This window comes from Phaethon aethereus, assembly GCF_964289735.1.
Source record: "Phaethon aethereus genome assembly, chromosome: 14".
Classification (NCBI taxonomy): domain Eukaryota; kingdom Metazoa; phylum Chordata; class Aves; order Phaethontiformes; family Phaethontidae; genus Phaethon; species Phaethon aethereus.
This window is the reverse complement of record NC_138590.1, coordinates 8,839,932-8,853,095: the sequence shown is the minus strand read 5'-3', so window position 1 is coordinate 8,853,095 and position 13,164 is coordinate 8,839,932. Positions and strand designations below refer to the sequence as shown.

Sequence of the window (13,164 nt, the reverse complement as noted above, 5' to 3'; positions counted from 1 at the left end):
GTATTAACCTATTACAAAAAAAGATATGTTATGTCTTCTTAATAATCTCAAATGCAGGTTTTTCTTCTAATTATGCTTATGTTCTTGTGCTAATTCATTCTTTACTTTCCTTAGGAGCATTCTCCTAGAATCTCTTACTGGTTATCTGTAAAACAAGAGAAAGGAAATTTACACAAGAATTATCTTTATTTTCCTCACACCTAGATTTTTAGTCCATTTCTCAGTAAAGCTTTGCTTGTCTGAGCCACCTAGTGAAATGCCACCACTCAATTTCTATAAAGGACTCAGGACCACATAATGCAAGGCTGAGAAGTTCCCCTGTCTGATGGGATTGAGCTTCGACTAATGAGAGTTAGGCACCTCTCCAGCTACAGCCCTTCTGAAAATTTCCTTCAATTCCCGTTTGTCTCTATAAATGCCCCTGTACCAAAGATGACTGTATCCACAGAACAGTGTGGTCTCATTTCAAGTGTTTCAATAGGGCTGCAAGTTTACAACTTTTCAACAGTGTGATTCAGGAAACTTGGAGGTCAGAGAGATTTGCATCTACATCTAATTGAAAAAAACCCACCCCAAAATTACAAAACAGAAGAGAGGAAGAAGATTTTAAAAATCTGCATAATTCTTGTGGGTGTTGATGTGAAGGAGGCTATTTCCATATTTAAAAATATGTTCTGACCTGGAAAGCTAGGCTGAGAGTAATTTAGAGCTGTCAAAGAACACTAATCAATTCACAGAATAAGAAAGCAGTCATTCCTAGGACTAGCAGAAGCTGCTAATAGCTTTTCTTTCTAATAGCAAGTATCTCCTCTCTCTGTCTCTCTTTCACTCACTCCCTTTCTCATTTTACTGGTAAAACTTGGTCGTATATGGATTGTCTGCTCTATCTGGACACTCAACATTGATTCATAAGCTATCAATGAACAGAAAGCATAAAATCAGCATGGGTTACACTAGCAACGGCCAAATACTTATATATTTCTTAAAGAATATTTTATAATTGCCTAGTTAGGTAGAACCCTATCCATGTCCATGAACCTACATCCACAGTTTCAGCTCTGCTTTAAATGGATTCTAATGGTTTATTTTTTTTTTTTTTAAGAGAATCATTGTTTAGACAGCCCAATACATTTACATGTTCATTCTCTTACAGAAACTTCACGAAAAAATGTTCAGGAGACAAAAATGCTTACAAGGAAGTATGAAGCAATTTAAGAAGCAGAAGAAGTTCGTAGACTCCTTACTCTCCTAGGTGAGGAATCATCCCTGCTCCTCCAGTAGAAGGTTCTTTAAGTCTTACCTGCAAAGTGAAGACCACTCACTCCAGGATGAGTTGTAATAGTGATCCTTGGCCTGCACAGAGATCTTGTCTTTTGTCCCAGTTGTTGGAATCTGAATAGGTGGCTCATCAGCATCATAGACCTATGAACAGGGCACAGCTCCATCAGCGGATTGTAAAGGGTCAAGCAAGAACATACAGTAAAGTCTCAGACAGATCGCAACAAGCACATGTAACTCAAAAACCCCACTGGTAGTCTTGTTTTGAAGGCACCAATATTCACCCACAGATACCAAAGTCTTGAGGACTCATGAGAACTTGAGCCTCAGTAGAAACAAAGTAAAAACCCCACTTTCCACTCAAGTTACTATTGTAAAGTGACCCAAACCACAAACTGAAATAGTCTTTGAAAACAAAGGGTTTATATGTTTATCTGGGTTTTTATCTTTTTTTCTTCTTCTCCCAGAGTGGGAACCCTAAAAGACAGAAGTTGCTGCTTTGCAGTAGCATTGAAATTTCTACTGAGGACTTGTGGCTGACACAAGCAGCACTCCATAGACTCACCAGTTTCTCTACCTAACGGATTGTACAGGACAACCCTATGAAAATCAAGGAGTCAGCACTAGGGGAATGGCCCCATCTGCCGGTACAGGCTTGCTTATTTTTTTCACATAGAAAAAGACATCCTCTAGTGTCTTTGGTTTAATCAATTGACAAACTGGAATGATCATTACATTTGTTGACTTTTCTGATTGCTGGACCAAGGAAGAGCACTGGACCTGCACTGTGGTCAACTTGTTTGTGTTTTTCTTTCCAGTCCCGCTGTTGATTTCTTTGCCAACCTAGGCAAATCGTCATACTGCTGTTGTGTGTCCTTTAGTGTATCCATGAGCATTAGCAAAGGAAGCAAAACCATTTTGTGATTTAAAGCTAATACAGAGTAGCAATGTTTAGTTAACAATTAACTAATAACTGGAAAGTGAGTGGCAAAGGCTGTAGTCTTCGCCAGTCTCCACAGAAATGCTACCAAATGAGTCATTGATTCCTTATTTGCCAGTTTACCTATAAAGAAAGTCTGAGCTGCCCCAGGTACAAACAACACACAAGGAAATCAGTGCAACAGATCCTAGACTTCTTGATTTGGAAATTGGGATTTTCCCACATTAGGATCCACACAGCCTACTAATGAGTTAGTAAATACTTTTCTCATGCTAGCACAGCTATGCAATGCTGGGCACGATTTTATCTCCTCAGTTACATCAGGGTTGCATCCAACCCAGAGTGTGTTGTTTGGATCTTGCTGCTCATAGAACTGGGAAGGAGGTCTTTTTCTGCCAAGACAGAACCTTGCCACATTTGGGTCTCAGCACCCTTTTGTTTTGTGTTTTTCTTGTTGTTTTTTTTTTTTTTATTCTAGTCCACGATTCTTGCGTACTAAGCTTATATTACTTATACTGTCCAAGCAAGAAAATCATGTTTCAAATGTTGTATCTCTACCTGGCTTTTGCGTTTCTTTGTACTTTCAACTTTCACCCTGAAAGTCAAAGGGAAGTAGGACTTTGGTGTGCTCCATGTTCTGGGATATGTCCAGGTCACTGTTCCATTTGTGGCCACATACTGACATTGGGGTGGGTCAGGTTTTACTGCAAGAGAAAATATAGAAGGGATTAATTCACATTAGCGGCATAATATCCAGTGTTGGTGTACTACTGTTGATACTTTTATAGGAATCGGCTTTGGGAGCCTCCATGAGATTAAAAGAGGAGTAGGCATGATGTGTAAGAACTGCCTCGTATGCTTCTTACGGAAAATTAAGCACACTTGCAGTCTCTCTGGGTAAGATCTTTCTTTTTTTTTTTCCCTGGAGGGTTGCAGAGGGCTGTCTTGGACCCAGAGGTATATCTTCAACTACATGACTGTTAGGGCATTTAGCAAAACATCTGTTTCTTTAGGATGCTGCTTCACTTTCCATTGTGGTCACAGCTGTTCCTTTTATTTCCCATTAGTTTCTGTTAACCTGCTCTGGATGCCCATCTGTAAGAGTGGGTCAGGGGGAAGCATACATAGTGTTAGCCATTTTCTGAGTGAATCTGCAGTTTTCAGAGAACAGTCTGCTGGATTACTGGTTATTCTCTAACATTTCCCACATACCCCTTCCAAAACATGTCCATCTAATAGGGAAGGCTACAGAAACTTCTGGGAGATGTGGGGGTGAGAGGGTTGGAGGTCACAAGCTAGGGAGATGTTGCTTCTTCACTTCCTCATCCTCTTACGGACTGCTGCTATGATTTGTTTTCCCCTGTTCCTGTAACTGGGGGCTTGATACAGATTTGCAGTAGAATAGGGCAGGGATTCACAAGCTTGGTTTGATCAGTTACCATTGTTAGTTCCACTATCAGCAGCAAGAATAAAGCTAAGAATTAATCATGATTCCTGGTCTACTCACTGATATCTCTGATGAAGAAGCTGCTAGTGTAGTTCTCATATTCCACCTCGTCAATAACCTCCAGGAACATCTCTGTCGGCTGATGCTCTTCAGCAAATGGACAGTAGTTTTCCTTCTGGCACTGGACTGTGTATTCAGTCACTGATTTATCAGTGTGAGCTACAGGGCTGCTGCAGGTTACATCTGCTTGAGAGCTGAATACAGAACAAAGAAAAGTACTGGAAATGCTGGTTTGTTCTGAGGATTTGTTGCCACAATGGTAACATGTAGTTGGTAAGGTAATGTTTTGCTGTTGCCTGTATCATTTTATGACTGCACTTCAACAGCTGCAGAAACAGTTCAGTGGGAGTTCTTACATCCTCAGTGCTGTATTATATATTAATGTAAAATCACAAAAGCCCCTCTGCCTTAGCAGAAGGAATTAGTGTTTTAGGTTTAAACAGGATATCTCATTTCTTATTACACCACTCTCCCATGACAAGCTCTGGTATCTTACTTTGTTCCTTAGCCCTTTCCAAAACCTTGCTGGAAGAAATAAGGGAAGGTTAAAATGTATCCATTGGGAAATAAATAACAAAAGCCATCTATAAAGTACTACCTGAATCTGGTTCTATTTTTGCATTTGTTGAAATAAAACACTTTGCAGTTGTTTCTTCTTTAATAAACTGAAGTGACCTTTGCTCAAGCACTCCATATTTTGGAGAAACCCTCAAGAGTAGTGGGAGGTAGGAAATCCCCACAAGGTTCCCCTCACGTATTTCCCTCGCAGGTTTCTGCAGTGTTCCTCAACAGAGACTTGTCAGTGGACATGTGGCTTTTGCAGTGGGTGCAGCCTCCCACTCCCTTAATTCCACTGGATCTGCTGCAAAGGCACTCAGTGCTATGATTGTTTCTGCTTTTGGCTCAACTTCCTCTCTCTCCCCTGCATGAACTGTTTTTGCTATTGCTTAAGTTATTCTGTGGCTGTACTGTGGCAGCTGTAATAGTCCAGTGGGGGCTCCATTTGCAAGTCTTTATTAATTTCTGAGCAACTTCCATGCCCTTATTAGTTTTTAGTCCCAGTGATGGCTCGAAACATTTTGCAGATGTTCAGACTCTGGAAGTGGGATTCCTCGCCTTCTACATATCCTTAGTAGCCTAAAATCCAGGATCCTCTACACAGAGTAACACAAAGGGCTGTTCCAGCCTTACTATGAGGAAAGTACAAGCTTTTACCCTTTTAGACTTCTGATTGTGAACTTCACATTTGGACTCTCATTTTCTGTCATCCATGAACACATGAAAATTCCAGAGTAGTTCTTTGCCTCACATTTTAAAAATGTCCTGTTTGGCTCTAGATGGAAAAAGAAAGAAAATGGGAATTTTTTACTCTTTTTGCCAAACACAGAGTGAAAACAGTAATTCAACAGACTCCCATCTACTTTGGCAGGTGGTGGGTACATAGGCAGACACAGTTGGATACTGCCCCTTGGGCAGCCACCTGTAGTTAAAAGCCATATAACCACAGTTAAGTGGCTGAAGGCTGGCTTACATGGCACCACATTAACCAATCTGTGTGGCTATTGACAGGAGCTAGAGCATACCCAAGCTGTTGCAGATAGCTGTCAGTAAGAGATTTATATAGACAAATCCACTGTTCCTTTCACAAAGAAACATTGCAGCTATTCAGTTGGCAAACCCGTGTATTTGTTACCCTGTGCATGAGAGTGCACACAGTGGATAATCTCAGGTCTTCAACACACTGGGGCACTTGAGTATTTCCAGTGTGAGAAGTGAATGAGGCCTCAGTATAGGTGTGTGTTTTGTTTCTGCACTGCAGGCTCTCAACAGCTCTGTATTGTACAGCTGACTGGCAGACCAGCCTACTGCATCTGATATGTGGGTTCAGGAGCCAGGGAAGAAGCCTTGGAAATTCCTAAGATCTTGGCACTACAGTGAGGGACTGCAATATGAGACACCAATGAGTGAGGTTCATGCAGAAAATGCAAAGCATCACACGCTTGTCCCAGTGGGTTAATTGTGAATGGAGAAGCCCAAATGACAGCACTTAAAATCTAGGTCAGTCCCTGGTCCTGCCAAATCATGTAGCCTTGATTTTGCAAACCCTCTCCTGAGTGCTAAGTCTGTAAGATGGAGGCAAAGCAAGTCAATTGCTCCCCTACCAGAAAAGCAGTGGTGTGGTATTGATGTTATCCTGTATCTAATCATTCCTACCATCACTCCATCCTATAGGTCTAGAGTCTCCTAAATTAATACCATGCCAGCTGATTCCTGTGCTGCTCATTAGCTGCACCATATACAGACCCACAAAAGTAATCATTTGCCTTTCGCTGTCAGTAAAGCATTTGAAGAGGACCCATTTTAAAGTGGGTATTTCTCATGCATTTCTCCAGAGAGCTCCCTCTGGTCCTCACAAAGCTACAATGCACAAAGCTGAGCAAGATACATCACATCATCTTACGACCATACCTTTAAAGCTTTTCAGAATTGACCTTATCATTTGCCCATTGGAGTCTATTTTAGTTATGAGAAAGAAATCATAGCTGACAATTTCATGGGTATCGGCTGTCAGACAGGTGTAGTTGCCAGCATCTGGGAACTCTTTCACTTCGGTAGTCAGAGTCTTTCCAGTTCCTTTCAGTTCGGTACCCTTTTTCCAGTAAACTGGGAGTGCTTCATCAGATGTGTTACAGGTGAGTGCCACTCTTTTAGCTGGCGTCTCATCATTCCACTCTGATTCTATGACGTACACTGGACATTGCAGAGAAAGACATGTTAGCAGCTACTCATACTTAACAGTGTGAAGATTGAACTGAGCCTTTTTTTCAGCTCCACTCTCCAGGAAAACTGCTAACAAATCTCTGGCTTTCTTGCCCAAGGCCTCACCATCACCTGAAAGTCTTTACTAACAAAAAGAGGTTCCACATAGAAATTTACAGTGTATCTAGAACCTGCTGATCAATAGCGAAGACATTAATGGAAGAAGGGATTTTTTTCCATGTACCCGGAGAACCTTACAGTGGTTCATAACCGTGGGAAGTAGGCGGAGACCTTTGTTTTAAAGGTGAGGATGCCAGGACACACTGAGCCCAGGTGTCCCTCCTGCATGTGGCCTGTGGCCTTTGCTGACAGAATGGCATGTAAAACCACTCCGTACTAAGGTGCTTTGCTATGGTGCAAAGCTACAACACTTTGCCCTCTTCAGAGGCAAAGGCCTGTGACTGAGCAATGGAAAGGAGCAGAGCTTTGGGTAAGTTGTTTGTATTTGCTGTAGCTGAGGCTGTTTTCCATTTTCTGCAGGGAACAATCTGTACTCCTATCAAACTGGGCCCAGTGGAGCAATTATAAGAGACAGGCGATCGCTGAGCTACAGCAGAGCTAAGTGGACTGAAACAGGGAGATGTGGTCTTCTAAATGCCATCTTGTAACTCTGAAGTGCCCTGCTGGTCTTTCTAAATTAGAAGACACACCACATAACAAAATAATTTGGAACAATTCCATTAAAGAAGCATTATCTGCTCTAGACTCTTTGCTGTGGTTGGCTGGAGAACCTCACCTACACCTCTGTGTGGTAACAGTTCTCAGATTTAACTGTCATTGCTCAGACATACTACTGCTCTCACAGACTCCTCAACCATGTTCAGTGCCCTCAGAGAGTCTTCTACATGCAAGAAGAGGCAAAAATTTGTTTCTTAGAGTGTCAAAAATTTGTTAGAGTGTCAACACCACAGCAAGAACTCAGCTCAGGAAATCAGAGTTCCAGTGAGCTCTAAGACCCTTTCACCAGAGCATTTCACTATGAAAATGAGAGGTTTAAGACTTTATCACAAAGAAGAAACACAAAGAAATACATGTCAAATGCTGAATCTAAAATGGCAGAAAACATGCAACTCTAGGAAGCTTGGAAGCTTGCCAAACTGCTTATGGATATTTGAAGAACAGGCAAGGTAAATCTTACAGATTTCGAACACAAAGATTACTCTCAATATTGACAAACATATTTGCAGTTTTCAGCACCATGGTATTGCCCAGGGAACCCACAGGATAACCGATTTTTTAATGTAAAGATACAGGGAAAAGTAATTGAATTACTTTTTACAAATAAAACACAGTCAGCTTGAGAATGCTTTTCTCACGTTGATTAGGGTCCTTCTTTTTGGGTAATGGCATTGGAGACAGCCTGGATGATGGAGCTACACTGGGTGAATAAAACCAGCAAATTTGATTATCTGAGTTTAGCCCAATTTTCTAGTAAGTTATTAAAAAGATTTGTTTGTTTATTACTGACCCTTGTATTTTTACAAATGTATTTGCATTTAAGTTATTTACCACAAAAGTTGGATGAACTATTTCTAGGTTTTACTATGAAATATTCTTTTGGCAATTAATTCTTCACTTGTTTGTTGGTGAGCTATTACCTAAGTCACAAGATACAGTTTCTGCTTCCAGACTGCATGACTGAAACTTTTGTAATAAGAGAACAGGGAATAGGAAATAAGACAGTTTCTAATGCAAATATTCAGAATGGCTGTTGTATGACATTTTAGGACTTCTAAATATTTATTCCGTTAATACCAATTAGTTGGCTAGTTATTCACAAACAAATAAGAAGAACCTTGGCCTAAGATACTATAGTTAACAAATTCTGTGCTTGTGGACACAAGCATGATTCTAAAATACCCTTGTGTCCTACAGTCAGCTGTAGGTCTCAGTAAGTGAAGACTGCTTACCATTTTCCCTCAGTTTCCACTGCGCTTCCAGAAGGGCAGCAAAGGAAAATAATGAAAGTGAGGCAAATAGTAGGTGAGACATCTGCAGGGAAAAAATAAATTACTAAACTTCATTGAGGATTGTTGAGTGTGTACTGAAACCAAGCTCAATGCTGGACAGGATAATAATAAGACAGTCAGTTCCAGTGAACGAAGAAACATTTTCCTGTTCTAAGAACTCTCATACTACATAAAAATCAAATATCAGGTTTCTAGTGGAGCTCAAGCCAAGATTTTGATCTGCTTGTTATTCACACTGCAAACCAGTTTAGAGGAGAAATCACGGAACTTAGAGGAAATTGTTGTGTGCATAGGTCTTATATGGTCAGGAGCTCAGAAGCATTCCCAGGTCCCTCAGTTAAATATTCCTCATGCAAGAAAAGTCCTGCTGATGCCAGTGAGGCTAGCTGCATGAACAAGGCATTGGACTAAAGGATCAGTGGACGTTAAATTCCAGGCATACAAAGCTTATAAGTATATTCCTTGGTTTAAGCACGTAAGTAGTCCTATTAAAACAAGGGATTGCAAATAAAATGAAGGACCTGCTGAAGTGCTTTGCTGGACTGTAGTCATCACCACCTCTGTGAGAACAAGTGACAGCAGTGTCAGTAATGCAGTGTAGAGCTGGCGTTGATACTGAGACTTGCTTAACTGGTACTAGTTCTAGTATCCACCTGTGGTTGCATAGTCTAATAAATTTTGCAAGCAATTTCAGGCAAAATTCCTACTGGATTCAGGGCCACAGCTATATTTGCAGAAATGGCTGGACAGGTGTATCATTCTTGCTGTGTTCATTTGAGACATGTACACATATCTCACTTGAGAATATATAAGTATATAGCTGTATATACAATATATAAATGTATATTTGCCCTGAATTCAAAATACAGCTAGAGCTCTTCATGAAACACAAAACATATTTGCCAAATATTGTAGTAACTGCTGGGTGCATAAAAACTTTAATGACAGTTATTTAGATACACTTTCAGACCTTTTTCAACTGGAGATTAAGCCAAATGAATAGGAGTATGACTTAGAAAAAGAGATTGGTGAATATATCTTTCAAAGTCTATTCTGACTACAGTGGGAGTCTGAATGCACACAAAACCCACAAAATTAAGTGGTTTGAGGTTTTTTTCCCACCCAAACCAGTCTTTCTCAGTGAAAGGGGAGTAGTCCTCATTTTTTCTCATGTGCTATGAAACACTTTCATTTGGGTTTATGGAGAAAGAGTATGTGTGTATTTATTTCTACATGCACCAAATCTGTTACTCACTGGCTGCTCGTGCTATTATCAGCAGTCCTTAACCTTGATCAGAAGTCAGCTGTCTCTGGACCAATGCCACGGAAGCCTGACACCTGGTTTTGTGCACCACACAGCACAGCTGTTAATAGGACCAGGAGCTACAAGTACAGTATCCGGAGAGAGTATCTCGGGAAGGAACCAGCTCACATTGCATCGATACTCAAAGAGAGGCAGGAGCCTCAGTGAAAAGCCAGATACTATCAGGCAGCCTATCAGCAGTATATTGCTTCATTAAAAGGCAAACATTCTTAGCTCCTGATGATTTCCTGCTGCAGGCAGGATTATCTGTAATTTGCAAAAGAAAAATACATTTTGCAACTTTCTGAAAGATGCTAATTTCTTTCATTGTAATATGGCATTCATCACTACGCTTCATAAAAACAGTATTCGAAATACCAACTAAAAATTGGAGGAGAAGGGTGTAAAACATGCCTTCTTTTCCATATCAACATTTCAATAAAATTGAAACCTTGAAAACAGAAAAGTTTCTCCTGGTTTTAGGGAGAAGCTTCACAATTCAGGTTTTTGATGAAAAAAGTTAACAATTTCAATGGAAAATTATTCAATTTTTGAGATGGGGGAGAACAACACCACCACGCTCCATCTCAAAATTTTATTGAAAAATGAATCAGATATACACTCAGTTGCTGAACATTGCTAACCAGTGCAGTTGCCTGAGCACTTCACAGATGAGGAGAGTGTACCAACGTCGTATGTTCCCTGTGGTCTGGAGCATGAGATGCTGTAAATCAGCACAGATTCCTTCACTGAGAATCACAGAATAATTTATGTCAGAAAGGACCTCTGCACGTCATCCAGACCGGCCAAGTCAATGGTGTTGCATTTTTGTTTAAAACACAGAACGGTCTGACCATAAATACATATTTGTCAATGCACATACCCCAGCAATTTGAATATTGGTAAGACACAAAAGATTATTACCTTGCAAAATTAGCTGTTCTGTTAGTTAGATAACAAGTCTATGAGCTACATACATATATACACTATGTACTTAACTTTAGGCACATAAGCAGATAAATACTGTCCTAAGAAAAATGTCACAACAGCTATTTAAATACACTTTTAAATACATAACTAAGTTTCCACTAGTTTCATCTGAAGCAGCTGGTACCAGACTTGCACTGGCCCAGTGTTAGAGAAGAAAGGAATTCTCACCTTTTCCTGTGATGCCTGTTAGCTGAAGTTGCTGGGCAGGCTGGTCTTGTGATCTGAAGGAAGCAAAGTGCTGGCTCCTTTATAAATACTTGTAAACTCTGAAAGGAAAGGGATGCTCCGTTTCACCGCAATACCACAGAATTGCAACACGTGGCTTGAGTTCCTTTTTTACATAGCGCCAGAGCTAAAGCAAAAAAAAAAAGTTTGGGACTCCCAGGTAAACTTTAAAGAGGAAATGAGATTATGAGATTGTTACAATGACCTTTATGTTATGCCAGAGGCATTTCCTTTCCTGCCTGATTTTCTGTCTCTCTCATACTGCCGGTTCATCATCTGAGGAAGAGTAAATACAGACCAAGTAAACTTCTAAAACCGTCTGATGACAGTTATATTCAAAATATATTATGAAGACAGAAAGAGAAAGTTAGATATACTACATCTATTTCTACCTGGTAAACACAAAAAAGATAATTACATGAAATAAAATCCCAGTTACCACATCAATTGGAAGTAGAGCTAAGAGAAAATTACTTTTTAATTGTTGTTTTAGAATTGTCTTTATTCTAAAAATTGAGACCTACGTCAACCAAAAATTAAAGAATTAGTGCTGGCTCAGAGGTAAACCCCTGAGATTGTCACATTATTTTATGTTGCAGTTTTTAAATATGATCTATTGTTTTTTCTTTATAAACCGATGTTCCTTTTAGACCTGTACTCAAGCATAAGAAAAGCCCCATACATAACATATACTTTGAAAATGCAGAAAAAGTTTCTATTGATTTTTTTCTATTATTTGTGAAACAGAAAACAATTCATTTTATGTCAGGCAAACCAAACTGAGTTGTGCTAGCCCTGTTCCAAGCCTGAATAAGATGTCTGAAAAGTTATAAGCAAGAAGAAAGACATTGCTTATAATAGCCCAAAAAATGGTTTGAAATTTACCCTGGCAGGGTTTAGGAATTCATAAAGAGGCACAGCTCTATCCTGTGTGCTTTCTAGTGACAGGAGTATTCCCACAGCCTGGAGATCAAAGCTATAATGTAGTAATCCAGCAATGAAAAGATGGTGCCGGTCCCTTCTGCTACAGTCAATGGTCTTTCAGAAGTCCTTCACACAGATGAAACACCACAGGCATCTGTAGTATGTTGCATATTTGGTGTCCCCAAACATGGCAAGAACATAAAACAAAAGGAGAAACAACCCAAATTAGCAGTGAGACAAACTTCTTATGAACCTAGCAGTTTCCAGTGCCTGGGGTTCCTGTTTATTGTCACACATCTGCGAGGCACAGCAGCAGGGAGGGTTGGCATGCTCTAATTTGAAGGAGGGTAGTTTCAGGACTCTGGATTAACTGTGCTGAAAGCTTTACACAAATGGAATCTTTTTCTCTCCTAGCCATCTCTTCAAAGAAACACTGCTTGAGTGGATCACATACACCTTTGGCAGCTGAGCCTTAACTCCCTCCCATCTGGCAAAACACAAAACTAGAGCACTGCAATCTCAGCTGTACCTAACAACTTCCCTGCTGAGGCCAGTGTACCCAACCTGCTGCTCAAACATCAGCCCCAGACTTTCCTTTGCTAGAGCTCACAGCCAGAGCTGGGCGAGAGCAGAGCGGGAACGCTGCAGGCTGTGAGTGCAGCTCTGTCACAGAGAAAAACTGCTTCTTTCACATACTGTATACTGAATCTGGATCAAAGCGGGTTATTGATTTATTCATGACACAGAATTGACCAGCAACCAGTGAACTATTCATTTGAGATCCATATCAATAATATAACAGATAAGCCAGAGTACCAGACACTTCCAAAATGTTAATTAATGCCTATACATCTCCACCCTCCACTTATCCCAAAAAGCTCTAATCTCCCCCTCCCACACATACACACGGCCTTACACACACACATTGGAAGGACGTGTGGGTTACAAGCACATGTACCATCTTTGCGTCTGGCTGATGCTTGTCTTCCTCTCTTACATGATCCTTTGGGACAAATGTCTTCTCAGGCAGCGGTGGGTCCTCCATTCACATACACTGTTTCTATTCCCACTCCTACCTTAACAGCTGTTGTTATCCAGGCCATTTTGCCAAAGGTGGGCCATGCAGACACTGACACTTCTGCCGTTGCTGTTTCACTGTTCAGAAAGAGAAAATGGCAATCTGGGAAAGCATGTTGAGAAAGATGTG

General features: G+C 40.5%; 1 protein-coding gene across 1 annotated transcript; it reads right to left on the bottom strand.

The window, feature by feature from the left end:
- Positions 1-841: 841 nt before the first annotated feature.
- On the bottom strand, positions 842-8,537 carry IL12B (interleukin 12B; the record flags this gene model as incomplete). Its single annotated transcript, XM_082005997.1, has 6 exons — positions 842-1,422; positions 2,777-2,922; positions 3,726-3,919; positions 4,941-5,058; positions 6,195-6,476; positions 8,456-8,537. 6 exons carry the CDS (start codon positions 8,535-8,537, stop codon positions 1,297-1,299), a joined length of 948 nt encoding a protein of 315 aa, XP_081862123.1. The 3' UTR covers positions 842-1,296.
- Between the last annotated feature and the right edge of the window lie 4,627 nt (positions 8,538-13,164).